Source organism: Drosophila yakuba, chromosome X (assembly GCF_016746365.2).
Source record: "Drosophila yakuba strain Tai18E2 chromosome X, Prin_Dyak_Tai18E2_2.1, whole genome shotgun sequence".
Classification (NCBI taxonomy): domain Eukaryota; kingdom Metazoa; phylum Arthropoda; class Insecta; order Diptera; family Drosophilidae; genus Drosophila; species Drosophila yakuba.
The window spans coordinates 22579321-22597955 of record NC_052526.2 but is presented as its reverse complement, the minus strand read 5'-3'; the positions used below and the strand labels follow the sequence as shown (position 1 = coordinate 22597955).

Genomic DNA, 18635 nt, shown 5'->3' with positions numbered 1-18635 from the left:
GAACATATTGCTAGTCAAATTAAATCCAACCTTTTTGGACATGGCCATTGATACTTTGCCACTTTTTGAAAACGAAGAACTTACTGTTAGTGGTTTATAAAATAATAGTTATAACAGAAAGCAATAAAAATTTATTTATGTATCATTTTTCAAAATTCATATACTAATATGTTTTTATTTTTGCTAATTTTGTTTCTATAATTTTTTTAAAATTGATTAGTTGTATTATTTTATAAGCATTATACAAAAAGAAAGTCCAAAAAATAAAAAAGTACAAGAAGTACGCTATAAGTAATTTCCAAAAAATTTAGTCATTCGTAATTAAATAAAAGTCGCGGCTACTGAATGAATTTGTCGCCTCATGCGTCTGTCGCCTTATGCTGCTCGGCAGCAAAAATCAGAAGCAGCAAACAGTCGAAGGCGCCGACTTCTGCTGCTGCGACTGTTGGTCAGCAGCAATAGCAACGAAAATCAAAAGCAGCAAACAGTCAAAGGCACCGACTTATGCTGCTGCGACTGCCGACGACTTCCGAAAGTCGTCGGTAGCTGCAGCAGCGACGAACGTCTACGATGAAAAGCAACAGCAAAGCAGAAAGCGAAAAACGGCGATTGCTGCTGATTTTTGATATTCGTCGCTGCGGGATTTTTACTTATGCTTTGACTGCGACTTCTGATTTTTCAGAAGCAGAAGCAGAAGCAAAATCATGTGAAATTAAACTTACGGCAGTTTTTTAAACGCTGGAATGCTGCATCTTCCCCAGCTCCAAAATGGCGGCGCCTCTGCGCGTCCAAAATGGCGTCTCTGACGCCTCGTGCCGCCGGCTGCGGCCACGGATGCTTGGCGCTCCTTGCGCCTTCTGACCGCTGGCTGCGGTCTCCACAAATGACGCTTCTTGCGTCTCCTTGTCGCTGGCTGCGACCCGTTCGTACCGGCGTTCGACGCTGGCTGCGTCCCTCTATGTCGCTGACTGCGACGCCACTGTCGCTGGCTGCGACTCCTCTGCCGGTACGTAGCGCTGGCTGCGCTCACACAAATCCTCCTCGCTGGCCGTCTAAACCGTCACTCCAGCTCCGGCAACTCTCTAGCTGGCCGTCTAAACAGTTTCTGATGATACATAAAAAAGGCTGGCTACCATAGTAGAGTTGCCCGCAGAAAACCATTCATATCAGAAGTTAATCGGCAAAAGCGAATAACTTTTGCTAATGATTATATTTCCAAGTCACAAGACTTCTGGAATAAAATTATATTTTCCGATGAAAGCAAATTTTGCATTTTCGGGATTAAAGGAAAAGCTTTGGTGTGGAGGAAAAGCGGTGAAGCATTTAATAAAGAAAATTTAGTTGGCACGGTTAAACATGGTGGAAGCGGAATAATGGTGTGGGGGTGTATGGCGGCAAGCGGCGTCGGAAATTTAACATTTATCGATTCAATTATGAATCATAAGGTCTATATAGACATTTTAAAAAACAATTTGATGCAAAGTGCTGCAAAATGAATATTGGTTCCAGCAAGATAACGACCCAAAGCACACTGCAGTGAATACAAAGCTTTGGCTAGCATATAATGTCAAAAATCAACTGCGAACACCTCCCCAGAGTCCTGATCTCAATCCTATTGAGCATTTGTGGGATCTGCTCGAGCGAAAAATTCGCAAACGAACAATAACATCAAAACAAATGCTAAAGGATGTTATTTTTGAGGAATGGGGCAACATAACTGCGGAGGAGACAAAAAACTTGTTCTTTCCATGCCGAAACGCCTTGCAGAAGTTTTGCAAAGAAAAGGATACCCTACAAGCTATTAAAAAGGGTCCACTTTTCCATATAATATATTTACATATACTCTGTACGCAGACTTGCGTACACATTTTTATACCCGTTACTCGTAGAGTAAAAGGGTATACTAGATTCGTTGAAAAGTATGTAACAGGCAGAAGGAAGGGTTTCCGACCATATAAAGTATATATATTCTTGATCAGGACCAATAGCCGAGTCGATATGACCATGTCCGTCTGTCCGTCTGTCTGTCCCTCCGTATGAACGCTGTGATCTCAGGAAATACAAAAGCTAGAAAGTTGAGATTAAGCATACAGACTCCAGAGACATAGAAGCAGCGCAAGTTTGTCGAATCATGTTGCCACGCCCACTCTAACTCCAATGACAGCGACCGTTCACAAGATTCTGGTTCTCTCAAAAGAGATTCTTGAAAAACAGTTCTTTCAGTCGGCTATTTTGGCGAAGTGGCTGCAGAATCCAGAAATAAAATTGACAAATTCGACAGACTCCATCATGCCAGAAAGCACAGTCGAATTTCTAACTTTACAGATGTGTGGATTGGAAACTTCGGACCACATAATATCATCAATATATTTAGGCAGGCGCACTAACTACCATTGGCGACTCCCTCTTCCGTCATTTTCCAAAATAATTGTAAAGGTGTGTATAAGACTAAAAAAAAATTATAGTATCTCAAAAAGTTTACGAGATATTAATTTATGCCAAAAAAACATTACCCCATAGTGTGCCAGACCTTTATCGAGTTCTTCGGCCTCCTGAGGACCTAAGGAGTCGCAGAATCCGGGCCTAAATCGCTCCACCCTAGACTGCAATGATGTGGAGCGGCAGGTCCCTCAGTTCTGTCACAACATCGTAATAGAGTTGTATGTCAGTGAGGAAAGTGGGGAATTCATCGCCGAGCGATGCCTTAAACTACGTTACTGCTTCTGGCAAATTCGATTCAGTTTTGATTGCTAGGACGTTTTTGGGTTTTCCAAATTCTTTGTTAATTTATTTTGGCTATTTACTCGAAATAGTAAAATTTTATGAAGTTAGAAAATTAAACATGAAAGAAAGTTGTTAAAAAAAAGATGGCGGCTTCGCGACAACTGCATTGCTCAGCGAAAAAAACTCCGTCTCGCTGCAGCTACAACCTCCACTTCAATTCCGTAAGTGATTAAACTTTAAACTCTTTATCAATCGCCGAGCCTAATAAAAATAATACATAACTAACTGCCGACGAAATTTATCACCCCAAAAATCTACCACTAGGGCTCAGAGCGGCGAATAGCGGTGGCTTTCGTTTTACATCCTTGCTGACTTCCTCTTCTCGCCTCCCACGCAACTTATAGACAATTTATATTGGATTAACAGCACCCGATGATGCCTAGATTTGAAAAGGCCGATTGAAACGTCACACTGCTGAAGCCCAAGCCGAATTCGTGGAAATCTTTAGATTAGGTTGACAGTAACCAATGCTAGGACTGACGCTTCCTTTCTTTTACCCTTTCCGATTTCGCCACCAGACCTAACGGTATTCGGCCAACTAAAAGCTCTAGCATTTTTTATGAAAATATGGAAAGCGTAAAACGCATTTGAAGATTATTTTTAAAATTACTTTTATAATACTTTAAAAAGAACCTAAAGTATAAACAAATAATTATTTTGCAAACGGTATCCGTGGGTGGAGCTTCTCGCGTCTGGATCCTCCGGCTGTAAACGGCTCCCTCGTGTTGTTATCGGGCCCGAAAGTCGGCGGGGAGAATTGTTGTTAGTGTTGGACCCTGGAGTCAGCAGAGACAATTGTTATTGTTGTTGGACCCTGAAGTCAGCAGAGAGAGTTGTTGTTGGACCCCCAAGTCAGCAAAGAGAATTGTTGTTGGACCTTTAAGTCAGCAAAGGCAATAGGAATGAACACTTACTATCCTGGTTTGTTATTTTTACCACTGGGAGATCCTGCTGTAGAGCTGGCTGGTCGCTGTTGGTTGATGACTTCCATCCGATCGCTGCCGACCACTGACTGAGTTCCCAGAGGATAAGACGGGGAACACGTCATATCCTACGCAAGCAGAAAGCTGAGCCCGGTGGAACGAAAGTACAGCGCAACAGAAAAGGAGTGTCTTGCGATATATTGGGGGATAAACAAGTACAAGATGTAGTGACAGACCAAATGGCTCTAAGTGGTTAAACTCGATAGAAAATGGCACGATGGCACTGGTATAGAAAAGGAAAGTTTAACGCAGTAGCGGATGCGCTGTCCAGGATCCCCAATCCCCAGTTAAAAACAATTGAGACGAAGAGCTGGTGGAAACAAAAGTACAGGGAAGTGGACAATAACCAGGACAACGAAGAGTTCCGGATAGAAGAAGGGAGGCTATATAAACAAAACACGGACCGAGGAGACCAGGAGGTCCAACAGGTGCTCGCGGAGAAACATAACACAGCAGAAGCAGGACACCTGGGAACCTTTAAGACATTGAGAAGGGTGAGTGACCGATTCTTCTGGCCACTCTCGAGAGACGTCAAAAAATTCGTAAAAGGGTGCCTGTGCTGTCAAAGATACAAAGTTTCACAACAGAAAAGAGCAGGAATAATGCTTACGAAGATTGCGAAAGCACCATTCGAGACTACCGATGATCGCACAGCTTTCGCACAGACATGGGACGAACAGGTAACAGAGCTAATGTTAGCATATAATACCAGCGCCTCAGAATCGACGAAAATACAGTCCTGCACAACTCGTGTTTGGTAGGGAGCTCAGACTTCCAAGTGTGCCGTTTGATACGGTAACACGGGGGTCGGAAATGAGGGCGGAAAACGTAGAGGCGAGGTGGAGAAGGCTGAAAGATGTACGAAGACAGGCAACGATACACATGAAAGACGCCGCAGAACAGCAAAAGCGCCACTATAACTTACGGAATTCGAATTCAACACTACGAAAGCTTCATTACAAAACCAACACTAATTCATTTACACCATCACACTAACCAATGTACATCACAGTATACAATACACAACACTAATACGTTGCACAACTCTACACAACAAGAAAAATAACGACGCAATTAAATTCTTTTACAGCGCACAAACAAACATGAGGCAGCGATTCGAAGAAAGCTTAAAAAAGTTTCGGGAAACACACCAGAAAATTAAAGCCGCTACGGACAACCAAGAACACCAGATGCCCCAGCTAGACAACCGTGTGGCAGGCACACCCCAGCCGCAGCCAACTCCGATCACGACGACCCCACGCCACGACGACCGGGTGGCAACCACATCCCGATGGCAGTCAAAATCGCAGACTCCAACCAAACCACCGCAGCCAACTCCAATCACGCCGACCCATTATGCGATATGGAAAACAAATGTCGTGCCTGATAAGGGACGAAGGGAAGACATGGAGAGTAACCATCTCCCGGGCCAACGTCGTCAAGATTAGGGAGCACACCTTTTCCTAAAGGAGGGGGGAGCTGTGACGCTCCGATACATGCACATAGTAGCATACGAGAAAAACATGAAGTACATAGTAGCATAAGAGAAAAACATGAAGTAAACATATTTAGTTAGAACCTATTTTATGTTTGAACGGAAAAACATGAAGTAAATATATTTAATTAAAACATATAAACATGGAATCAAATTATGAAGTAAAACGCACAACCCGCATTCGAGTTCAAACACAATGCGCGCGCGCGCCAAGATCACGCGCGAAGGGTCACACTGGCCCAACATAGATCGGCCACACTAATACAGCATTAAATCGGTTGGGATATGCGGGCACACTATCCGCTGCCAAACCGCTATATAAGGCGCACCCCAGCCCTCTAGAAGTCATTCAGTTCGGCCGGCGATCGGCAAAAAGACCTCCAGGAAGAGGAGCTACCAGGAGCAGGATCAGAGGTAAGGAATCGACAGAGCCACAGGAGGCGGGCAAGGAGGTGGTAACTAACTAACCATAGTAGTCTTTGCATATTACGTCTCGTTCTCCGGCTCGGTTCACCGACCCGCGTGTACCATTAGCAGACCTAATCGGTCTCAAAACTGTTCTCACCGTTGGCAGACCTAACCGGCCTCTAAACTGTTAACTTACCGGAGCGGTCGCTTCCAACTATCTCTCGTTCACAGGCAGTGGGGAAATTATCGGCGACGTGACGCGACGACCGAGTAAGCGGCCATCTCGGGAGTCCAGCACCCACCCGTATCCATCGCAGAGCTATACAACCCCTCCAGGGACGAGACCAGGCACGCCCGAATAAAGACCCAATTATTGTATCATTCTCTCGTCTTATCCTCTGGGACCCGGGTCGGATTCTCTTCCAACAACCCCACCTGAATCAAATAAATATCTGAGACGACTCCTGGCCATCCTTGAGCCATCCGAGCACTGACAAATCGTCCCATAATATTATTAAATATCAATTTAGGCAGGCGCACTAACAACCATACGCGACTCTCTCTTCCGCGAGAAGTCATTTTCCAAAATAATTTTAAAGGTGTGTATAAGACTAAAAAAAAATTGTAGCATCTCAAATAGATTGCGAGATATTAATTTATGCCAAAAAAACATGTCCAATTCCTCATAGTGTACCAGCCCTTCATCGAGTTCTTCGGCCTCCTGAGGACATGAGGAGTCGCAGAACCCGGGCCCAAACACAAGTGGGCCGTGGTCAATCGCTCCACCCTAGACTGCAATGATGTGGAGCGGCAGGTCCCTCAGGTCCCGCAGGTCCACTGTCACAACATCGTAATAGAGTTGTATGTCAGTGAGGAAAGTGGGGAATTCATCGCCGAACGATGCCTTAAACTACGTTACTGCTCCTGGCAACTTCGATTCAGTTTTGATTGCTAGGACGTTTTTGGGTTTTGAACAGCCCAACGTTAAGAGTAACAGCTGTAAAGTCGGGTATTGCAAACATAAAGCACGTGCCATCGGGGAGCTGCGATTTTTAGTGCTTATTAAAACGGATATTTCTTCAACCACAAGGCCTAAATCCATTAAATTTTAAATGAAAACTCATTCTTCAGGTGTATACTATGTGCTCTTACTAATATGTTGCTTATTCTGTGCGTGTAAACTTAACAATTGGTGTATTTGATGTGATGTGATGTTCTCGTCCAACTTCAACTTTGAATAGAGTTTTAAAAAATGGTTGAAATTTCTTGAGTAAGTGTGTTAATCCATGTTGTAGCGTGATTAATTCCCTATTTAGAACATATATACTTAATTTGCGACTTTTCGCGGAAATTAAATTTTTAGGTAGCAACCTCTCAATAAGCAATGCGGCCCTCTTAGAAGTGTGGCGCACGCAATGGGTAGCTCGTGAAAAACTGAGTGCTATCAAATTTATTTGTAGGCATATCGACGAAAGCATTTATGAAATTGATAAAAGTCGCATATGGGAGAAAGCGCGCATGTTTCATGTTAATTTATCGAAGAAATGGAAAATGTGCAATAGAAAGCTGGATAAATTTGCAGTAAAATAGCCAGCATGGACGGAAGGCAATCTTAGCTTGAACATACTTGGAAATTCAAGCACAGCTGAGCCTGAATGACATCAAGCTGGTCGTCCAAAAACAACATTTGGGTTGAAAGAAGCAAGAGGGCAGAGAAAGCAACCAAGCAATCAAGACTCAAAAAACATAACCACGGATTATTGTTGCAAGCGTCGAGTATAGCTGCACGGAAAAATGGGGTCAACGATCTGGCTGCAGTACTAAAAATACTAGCCTTTAACCCAGCTAAAGCGAAGATAATTAGGAAGTGAATAAGCAAGCCCGTACAACATTCTGGTGCGCTCTACCGCTAAACAGGCTCTGGCCTTAAGTCTGGATCATGGACAATGTCAATATTCAAGTTACAGATACCGTTGCGAAAGTAAGCCTACAGATCTTTTAGATCATATAATAATTTTAAAGGTGTGTATAAGACTAGAAAAAATTATAGTATCTCAAATAGATTGCGAGATATTAATTTATGCCAAAAAAACATGTCCAATTCTTCATAGTGTGCCAGCCCTTTATCGAGTTCTTCGGCCTCCTGAGGACCTAAGGAGTCGCAGAATCCGGGCCTAAATCGCTCCACCCTAGACTGCAATGATGTGGAGCGGCAGGTCCCTCAGTTCTGCCACAACATCGTTATACAGTTGTATGTCAGTGAGGAAAGTGGGGAATTCATCGCCGAGCGATGCCTTAAACTACGTTACTGCTTCTGGCAACTTCGATTCAGTTTTGATTGCTAGGACGTTTTTGGGTTTTCCAAATTCTTTGTTAATATATTTTGGCTATTTACTCGAAATAGTAAAATTTTATGAAGTTAGAAAATTAAACATGAAAGAAAGTTGTTAAAAAAAAAGATGGCGGCTTCGCGACAACTGCATTGCTCAGCGAAAAAAACTCCGTCTCGCTGCAGCTACAACCTCCACTTCAATTCCGTAAATGATTAAACTTTAAACTTTTTATCAATCGCCGAGCCTAATAAAAATAATACATAACTAACTGCCGACGAAATTCATAACCCCAAAAACCTACCACTTGGGCTCAGAGCGGCGTATAGCGGTGGCTTACGTTTTACAACCTTGTTGACTTCCTCTTCTCGCCTCCCACGCTACTTATAGACAATTTATATTGGATTGACAGCACCCGATGATGCCTAGATTTGAAAAGGCCGATTGAGACGTCACACTGCTGAAGCCCAAGCCGATTCCGTGGAAATCTTTAGATAAGGTTGACAGTAACCAATGCTAGGACTGACGCTTCCTTTCTTATGCCACATTATCACCCTTTTAGATTTCGCCACCAGACCTAACGGTATTCGGCCAACTACAAGCTCTAGAATTTTTTATGAAAATATGGAAAGCGTAAAACGCATTTGAAGATTACTTTTAAATTTACTTTTATAATTTCTAATATATATAAATCTCGTGTCACAATGTTTGTCCTCAATGGACTCCTAAACCACTCAACCGATTACAATAAAATTCGCACACCATGTGCAGTTCGATCCAACTTGAGAGATAGGATAGTTTAAATCTCAAATTATAGTCACAATTATCTGTTAACTCCAAATGATTCTAAGTTAGAATTTCTAACAGATGTCGACACCTTTCGACTGGGTTGAGTAAGTAATCAATAGATGGCGCTGCTATTGAAATCAGCGAACGTGTCATATAAGCTACATTTTAACAGCATAATTATCACGTATTGTTGACGCTATAAAATTAATTAAATTCAGGCACAAGAATATCAAGAACAGTCTAACGAACGTCTTCAAGAGAATATCATGAGAACATGAGCAGCAGGAGAACGAGACATAGCCACAGTAGGAGTACAGGAACAATAATTTCAATTTATACACGTATAAGAAAATTCAATGAGAAAATGGCACAAAGCTCCCCACACTTTTTCAATAATTGTACAAAAATTGTATATTATTTTTATTTAACCTCCATTGAAAATTATTTTGCACTTATTATTTCAATGTGCTATGATAACCTGTTTTTCAGTTCCTCTTTCTAATATTTAAACGATTAAATTATTATTTTCAGTCAAAAATGCCACCGAAAAGATCTAACCTCAACAACGCGAGCAGCAAAGGGTCACGACGCAAACGTGTTGAAAGAGCTCAGCAAATACCAGAACAAATCGAAACAAGAAATGCAGCTCAAAGAATCAGGACTGCAGAAAGTCGTGCACAAGAATCTCAAGAACGGCGTGACGAACGTCTGCAACAGAATATTACGAGAACAAGAGCGGGACGAGAACGAAACATGGCTACAGTATGAGTACTAGGGCGACAAAGGCAACGAATCAGCCGCTCATTAACACGTGCATCATTCGTTCGGCTTGCCTTTGAATGTGCACCAGATATTAACTACTCAGCGCATTCAAAAATTGACGTCATTTGGGGCAACTAAAATTTGCGATCGTGCATCCGATGGACGTAATTTTGAAACTACATTCAAAATTCAAGGCCAGGTGTACCATAAAATCGGATCCTTGATGCCAATGCCTGATAACAATCCGAAAGTTCTTCAAATTTATTTTATGGGCGATCATGAAGAGCGCGTGACGACTCGGTGCCTGTATAATTTTATTGAACAGGCAGACGGAAGAGCAATTGTGATATTATTGGAAAATTTTTTAGAAGATCACAATCAACTAATTCAATTGATCAAAAGAGTTTCGCCACGACTGCAAATTGACAATTATCAAATCGTCATAAAAGCCGACAAAGTACCATTAGGTGAACATGCTGGTAGATTCAACGCTCCAACTGTTGATGAGGTGCTGTTATCATGGTTGGTGATCCAGTTGACAAAAGATCTATAAAAATTACACGGCGAGACAACACTGTCGGTACGATTTCGGATCTACACCGTTCATATGACGCACTACAGTATCCATTGATATTTTGGCAAGGACAAGATGAATATCACCTTAATATAAAACAGTATGATCCAAATACCGGTAAATCTGACAATTATCTATTTATTTTCTTACTGTATGTATAGATTTTAATTTCGTATTGCATTTTATTTTTTATTTTTTAGGTGATTACAGTAATAAAAAAGTTAGCTCAATGAACTACTACGCACACCGAATAATGGTTAGACAACATCAAGACAATTATATCCTTCGATATCGTCAGCTGTTCCATCAATACATTGTTGATATGTATGCTAAGGTCCAAAGCGAACGCTTGCGATTCCTTCGATTCAACCAGGCAAAACTACGATCGGAAGAATATATTCACTTACGAGATGCTGTTGCTGGAAACATCGATGGAAATGTAAATCCCAATGACATCGGTAATGCTTTCATTTTACCTTCAAGCTACATCGGCAGTCCACGGAACATGCAGGAATACATACAAGATGCGATGACTTACGTACGTTATTACGGCCGACCGGATTTATTTATTACATTCACATGTAATCCAAATTGGGAAGAGATACAAACTTTACTATTGCCAGGATTTAAGGGATTGATTTTATTGTTAAATATTCAATTTCTGGTATCACACGTTGTTGGCTGTATACGATAGAGTGGCAAAAGCGAGGTTTGCCTCATGCCCACATTTTGGTTTGGCTTAAAGATAGAATCCGTCCTGAAGAAATCGATCAAATAATTTCAGCCGAAATTCCAGACCCATTAATTAATCAAGAATTATTTGATATTGTCACCAAACACATGATCCATGGGCCATGCGGAGCTTTCAACATGACGTCACCGTGCATGGAAAATGGAAAATGTAAAAAAAACTTCCCAAAGCCGCATACGAATGACACGATCACGGATATTGATAGTTATCCAATTTATCGCCGCAGAAGTACTGAGAATGGTGGCCACACATTTACAATGCGACTGCCGAACTTTCCAAATCAAGTTGAGCTTGATAAACAGTGGGTGGTACCATACTCACCACTACTTTCAAAAACTTACAAAGCTCATATCAATGTTGAGCTTTGCAGTTCTGTTAAATCAATCAAGTATATTTGTAAATATGTAAACAAAGGCAGTGATTTGGCCATATTTGAAGTACAAAACATAAATAAAAATGACGAAATAGCACGATACCAAATGGGCAGATACATTAGCAGCAATGAAGCTATTTGGCATATTCTCAGCTTTCCCATCCACGAAAGAGATCCTGCTGTCAAACATCTGGCTATACATCTTGAAAACGGTCAACGTGTATACTTCACTGAAGAAAATGTTCTCCAAAGAGCGTTCGAAGCTCCGAAAACGACTCTAACTGAATTTTTTACATTGTGTCAAAAACCTGATGTTTTTGGCCAATTTGCGAACACATTGGTGTATGGTGATGCTCCACGTTATTTCACATGGAACAAATCCAGTAAAAAATGGGAGCCACGGAAACAAGGAAAACCACATCCTTCCATTACAGGCATATTCAAAGCTAAGACATCCAAAGCAACGTGAATGCTTCTATTTACGTTTGTTATTGGTGAATGTTCCCGGACCAACGTCTTTTGAATTTTTGCGAACAGTTAATGGTCGAGTATTCAATACATACCAGGATGCATGTCGTGAACTGCAATTGCTAGAAGACGATAACCATTGGGACTTAACGCTTGCCGATGCTGCGTTGACATCAACACCGAATAACATTCGTCAGTTGTTTGCAATTATTTTGACGACATGTTATCCCTCGCAAGCACAAACTTTGTGGGAAAAATATAAAAATTGTATAACACAAGACATCTTGCACCGGATGAGACAAACAAATCAATGCCAAAACATAGATTATACACCAGAGATGTACAATGAAGCATTGGTCTTTATCGAGGATTTATGTGTTCTTATTTCAAATTTACCGCTTAATCATTATGGTATGCCATCACCTAATCGTCCAGCCACCGACTTAGTCAATACCGATTTGCAACGAGAAAAGCAATATGACCATGGAAGTTTAGCAACAATTATCATGAACAGTGAACCATTACTGACAGCAGAACAAAAAATTATTCATGATCGGATTATGCTGGCTGTTGCTGCTGAACAAGGCGGCTTTTTTTTCTTGGACGCACCCGGTGGAACCGGTAAGACATTTTTAATATCGTTGATTCTTGCCAAAATACGGTCGCAACAAAAAATCGCATTAGCAGTAGCATCGTCAGGCATTGCGGCTACTTTACTGGATGGTGGGCGAACAGCACATTCAACATTCAAGCTGCCACTGGACGTTCATAATAAACTAGATGCAATGTGTAACATCAAAAAGAATAGTGGAATAGCTGCAGTGTTGCGGAAGAGTTCTATAATAATTTGGGATGAGTGCACAATGGCACACAAATATTCACTTGAAGCATTAAACAGAACTATGCAAGATTTAAACAGCAATAATAAACTGTTCGGTGGTGCTATCTTACTTTTGTCTAGTGACTTCCGGCAGACCTTACCGGTTATACCTCGCTTTACTTTCGCGGATGAGATTAATGCATGTTTGAAACAATCATTCTTATGGCGAAGTGTTGAAACACTTCGATTGACAATTAATATGCGAGTACAATTGCAAAATGATCAATCAGCACAAATATTTTCCGAACTACTACTAGATATTGGGAACGGTAAAATAGAACTGCAACCAAATACGCAATGCATTAAACTACCAGACAATTTTTGCACTGTTGTTCAGGATAAAAATGAATTGATTCAGAGTATTTTCCCGGATATACATAATAATTATTTGAATCATGAATGGCTTAGTCAACGGGCGATTTTGGCAGGCAAAAACGATGATGTTGACGAAATTAACTTCCAGATACAACAGTTGTTACCAGGCGATCTGATGTTTTTTAAATCAATCGATACTGTTGTTGATGAAAATGAAAGTGTTAATTTTCCGATCGAATTTTTAAATTCATTAGATATCCCTGGAATGCCACCACATAATCTTCGATTAAAGATTGGTTCCCCTATTATTCTTCTCCGTAATTTGAATCCACCTCATTTATGTAACGGTACGCGTTTGGTCATCAAAAAATTCACCGGAAACATTCTTGAAGCAACCATTTTGGCTGGGAAGTTTAAAGGAAAAGTGGTCCTGCTGCCACGTATTTCGATGATACCATCAGATTCTACCATACCCTTCAAAAGGCTACAGTTTCCAATTCGTTTAGCTTTCGCCATGTCTATCAATAAATCTCAAGGTCAAACAATGTCCATTTGTGATTGGACACATTTGGAAAATCCATGTTTTTCTCATGGCCAACTATATGTTGCGTGTTCACGTGTTGGAAAACCATCGAATCTATCTGTTTTAGCTAAAGACAGGTTAACCAAAAACATTGTGCACCGATTGGTGTTAAATTAAATTGAAATTGAAAGTATTTATATTTTAAAAAATAGATATTAATGTTTAAAAGTTTAAGACTGTCTGCCTACCTCATTCATGAGTTTGAGCGTCACATATTATTTGCTGTATAATACTGTAATATATACTTATTTGTTATAAAATTAAATGGAAATAATCAATCTGATAAATGTTTATTTTGTATTGATTTCTGCTTAATATCAAGTGTAAGAACATTTTAATTAATTGTGTTCAACGTACTTCCCCTTCAAATCTTAATCCAGTGAATTTATATACCAACATCAACATTTTCGTCTTTAATATAACAAAAACTTTAGCCACAGACCGGGTCCGCTTGTATTTTAAAATGAACCTAAAGTATAAATAAATAATTATTTTGCAAACGGTATCCGTGGGTGGAGCTTCTCGCGTCTGGATCCTCCGGCTGTAAACGGCTCCCTCGTGTTGTTATCGGGCCCGAAAGTCGGCGGGGAGAATTGTTGTTAGTGTTAGACCCTGAAGTCAGCAGAGACAATTGTTATTGTTGTTGGACCCTGAAGTCAGCAGAGAGAGTTGTTGTTGGACCCCCAAGTCAGCAAAGAGAATTGTTGTTGGACCTTTAAGTCAGCAAAGGCAATAGGAATGAACACTTACTATCCTGGTTTATTATATTTACCACTGGGAGATCCTGCTGTAGAGCTGGCTGGTCGCTGTTGGTTGATGACTTCCATCCGATCGCTGCCGACCACTGACTGAGTTCCCAGAGGATAAGACGGGGAACACGTCATATCCTACGCAAGCAGAAAGCTGAGCCCGGTGGAACGAAAGTACAGCGCAACAGAAAAGGAGTGTCTTGCGATATATTGGGGGATAAACAAGTACAAGATGTAGTGACAGACCAAATGGCTCTAAGTGGTTAAACTCGATAGAAAATGGCACGATGGCACTGGTATAGAAAAGGAAAGTTTAACGCAGTAGCGGATGCGCTGTACAGGATCCCCAATCCCGAGTTAAAAACAATTGAGACGAAGAGCTGGTGGAAACAAAAGTACAGGGAAGTGGACAATAACCAGGACAACGAAGAGTTCCGGATAGAAGAAGGGAGGCTATATAAACAAAACACGGACCGAGGAGACCAGGAGGTCCAACAGGTGCTCGCGGAGAAACATAACACAGCAGAAGCAGGACACCTGGGAACCTTTAAGACATTGAGAAGGGTGAGTGACCGATTCTTCTGGCCACTCTCGAGAGACGTCAAAAAATTCGTAAAAGGGTGCCTGTGCTGTCAAAGATACAAAGTTTCACAACAGAAAAGAGCAGGAATAATGCTGACGAAGATTGCGAAAGCACCATTCGAGACTACCGATGATCGCACAGCTTTCGCACAGACATGGGACGAACAGGTAACAGAGCTAATGTTAGCATATAATACCAGCGCCTCAGAATCGACGAAAATACAGTCCTGCACAACTCGTGTTTGGTAGGGAGCTCAGACTTCCAAGTGTGCCGTTTGATACGGTAACACGGGGGTCGGAAATGAGGGCGGAAAACGTAGAGGCGAGGTGGAGAAGGCTGAAAGATGTACGAAGACAGGCAACGATACACATGAAAGACGCCGCAGAACAGCAAAAGCGCCACTATAACTTACGGAATTCGAATTCAACACTACGAAAGCTTCATTACAAAACCAACACTAATTCATTTACACCATCACACTAACCAATGTACATCACAGTATACAATACACAACACTAATACGTTGCACAACTCTACACAACAAGAAAAATAACGACGCAATTAAATTCTTTTACAGCGCACAAACAAACATGAGGCAGCGATTCGAAGAAAGCTTAAAAAAGTTTCGGGAAACACACCAGAAAATTAAAGCCGCTACGGACAACCAAGAACACCAGATGCCCCAGCTAGACAACCGTGTGGCAGGCACACCCCAGCCGCAGCCAACTCCGATCACGACGACCCCACGCCACGACGACCGGGTGGCAACCACATCCCGATGGCAGTCAAAATCGCAGACTCCAACCAAACCACCGCAGCCAACTCCAATCACGCCGACCCATTATGCGATATGGAAAACAAATGTCGTGCCTGATAAGGGACGAAGGGAAGACATGGAGAGTAACCATCTCCCGGGCCAACGTCGTCAAGATTAGGGAGCACACCTTTTCCTAAAGGAGGGGGGAGCTGTGACGCTCCGATACATGCACATAGTAGCATACGAGAAAAACATGAAGTACATAGTAGCATAAGAGAAAAACATGAAGTAAACATATTTAGTTAGAACCTATTTTATGTTTGAACGGAAAAACATGAAGTAAATATATTTAATTAAAACATATAAACATGGAATCAAATTATGAAGTAAAACGCACAACCCGCATTCGAGTTCAAACACAATGCGCGCGCGCGCCAAGATCACGCGCGAAGGGTCACACTGGCCCAACATAGATCGGCCACACTAATACAGCATTAAATCGGTTGGGATATGCGGGCACACTATCCGCTGCCAAACCGCTATATAAGGCGCACCCCAGCCCTCTAGAAGTCATTCAGTTCGGCCGGCGATCGGCAAAAAGACCTCCAGGAAGAGGAGCTACCAGGAGCAGGATCAGAGGTAAGGAATCGACAGAGCCACAGGAGGCGGGCAAGGAGGTGGTAACTAACTAACCATAGTAGTCTTTGCATATTACGTCTCGTTCTCCGGCTCGGTTCACCGACCCGCGTGTACCATTAGCAGACCTAATCGGTCTCAAAACTGTTCTCACCGTTGGCAGACCTAACCGGCCTCTAAACTGTTAACTTACCGGAGCGGTCGCTTCCAACTATCTCTCGTTCACAGGCAGTGGGGAAATTATCGGCGACGTGACGCGACGACCGAGTAAGCGGCCATCTCGGGAGTCCAGCACCCACCCGTATCCATCGCAGAGCTATACAACCCCTCCAGGGACGAGACCAGGCACGCCCGAATAAAGACCCAATTATTGTATCATTCTCTCGTCTTATCCTCTGGGACCCGGGTCGGATTCTCTTCCAACAACCCCACCTGAATCAAATAAATATCTGAGACGACTCCTGGCCATCCTTGAGCCATCCGAGCACTGACAAATCGTCCCATAATATTATTAAATATCAATTTAGGCAGGCGCACTAACAACCATACGCGACTCTCTCTTCCGCGAGAAGTCATTTTCCAAAATAATTTTAAAGGTGTGTATAAGACTAAAAAAAAATTGTAGCATCTCAAATAGATTGCGAGATATTAATTTATGCCAAAAAAACATGTCCAATTCCTCATAGTGTACCAGCCCTTCATCGAGTTCTTCGGCCTCCTGAGGACATGAGGAGTCGCAGAACCCGGGCCCAAACACAAGTGGGCCGTGGTCAATCGCTCCACCCTAGACTGCAATGATGTGGAGCGGCAGGTCCCTCAGGTCCCGCAGGTCCACTGTCACAACATCGTAATAGAGTTGTATGTCAGTGAGGAAAGTGGGGAATTCATCGCCGAACGATGCCTTAAACTACGTTACTGCTCCTGGCAACTTCGATTCAGTTTTGATTGCTAGGACGTTTTTGGGTTTTGAACAGCCCAACGTTAAGAGTAACAGCTGTAAAGTCGGGTATTGCAAACATAAAGCACGTGCCATCGGGAGCTGCGATTTTTAGTGCTTATTAAAACGGATATTTCTTCAACCACAAGGCCTAAATCCATTAAATTTTAAATGAAAACTCATTCTTCAGGTGTATACTATGTGCTCTTACTAATATGTTGCTTATTCTGTGCGTGTAAACTTAACAATTGGTGTATTTGATGTGATGTGATGTTCTCGTCCAACTTCAACTTTGAATAGAGTTTTAAAAAATGGTTGAAATTTCTTGAGTAAGTGTGTTAATCCATGTTGTAGCGTGATTAATTCCCTATTTAGAACATATATACTTAATTTGCGACTTTTCGCGGAAATTAAATTTTTAGGTAGCAACCTCTCAATAAGCAATGCGGCCCTCTTAGAAGTGTGGCGCACGCAATGGGTAGCTCGTGAAAAACTGAGTGCTATCAAATTTATTTGTAGGCATATCGACGAAAGCATTTATGAAATTGATAAAAGTCGCATATGGGAGAAAGCGCGCATGTTTCATGTTAATTTATCGAAGAAATGGAAAATGTGCAATAGAAAGCTGGATAAATTTGCAGTAAAATAGCCAGCATGGACGGAAGGCAATGTTAGCTTGAACATACTTGGAAATTCAAGCACAGCTGAGCCTGAATGACATCAAGCTGGTCGTCCAAAAACAACATTTGGGTTGAAAGAAGCAAGAGGGCAGAGAAAGCAACCAAGCAATCAAGACTCAAAAAACATAACCACGGATTATTGTTGCAAGCGTCGAGTATAGCTGCACGGAAAAATGGGGTCAACGATCTGGCTGCAGTACTAAAAATACTAGCCTTTAACCCAGCTAAAGCGAAGATAATTAGGAAGTGAATAAGCAAGCCCGTACAACATTCTGGTGCGCTCTACCGCTAAACAGGCTCTGGCCTTAAGTCTGGATCATGGACAATGTCAATATTCAAGTTACAGATACCGTTGCGAAAGTAAGCCTACAGATCTTTTAGATCATATAATAATTTTAAAGGTGTGTATAAGACTAGAAAAAATTATAGTATCTCAAATAGATTGCGAGATATTAATTTATGCCAAAAAAACATGTCCAATTCTTCATAGTGTGCCAGCCCTTTATCGAGTTCTTCGGCCTCCTGAGGACCTAAGGAGTCGCAGAATCCGGGCCTAAATCGCTCCACCCTAGACTGCAATGATGTGGAGCGGCAGGTCCCTCAGTTCTGCCACAACATCGTTATACAGTTGTATGTCAGTGAGGAAAGTGGGGAATTCATCGCCGAGCGATGCCTTAAACTACGTTACTGCTTCTGGCAACTTCGATTCAGTTTTGATTGCTAGGACGTTTTTGGGTTTTCCAAATTCTTTGTTAATATATTTTGGCTATTTACTCGAAATAGTAAAATTTTATGAAG

The 18635-nt window shown here is 41.8% G+C and overlaps 1 protein-coding gene and 1 long non-coding RNA gene across 3 annotated transcripts; both read left to right on the top strand.

Moving 5' to 3' along the window:
* Positions 1-3655: 3655 nt before the first annotated feature.
* Positions 3656-6793, top strand: LOC26534926. The gene is made up of 2 exons (XR_001453879.2): positions 3656-5676; positions 5902-6793. It is a non-coding gene; the product is annotated as an uncharacterized LOC26534926 (long non-coding RNA).
* A 1296-nt stretch (positions 6794-8089) lies between these two features.
* LOC120321007 (ATP-dependent DNA helicase pif1-like) lies at positions 8090-13753 on the top strand. 2 transcript variants are annotated; one of them, XM_039372178.1, is made up of 3 exons: positions 8090-9130; positions 9321-10242; positions 10326-13753. In XM_039372178.1, the coding sequence occupies exon 3, from the start codon at positions 11561-11563 to the stop codon at positions 13610-13612; it is 2052 nt and encodes a 683-aa protein (XP_039228112.1). In that variant the 5' UTR covers positions 8090-9130; positions 9321-10242; positions 10326-11560; the 3' UTR covers positions 13613-13753. The 2 variants fall into 2 exon arrangements, with proteins under 2 accessions (XP_039228112.1, XP_039228110.1); XM_039372176.1 differs by having other exon boundaries at positions 8090-10242.
* The last annotated feature ends 4882 nt before the right edge of the window (positions 13754-18635 follow it).

Bases quoted from the DNA above. Each gene is read 5' to 3' on its own strand.
- LOC120321007 (XM_039372178.1), top strand. From the start codon at position 11,561: ATGTTTTTGGCCAATTTGCGAACACATTGGTGTATGGTGATGCTCCAC.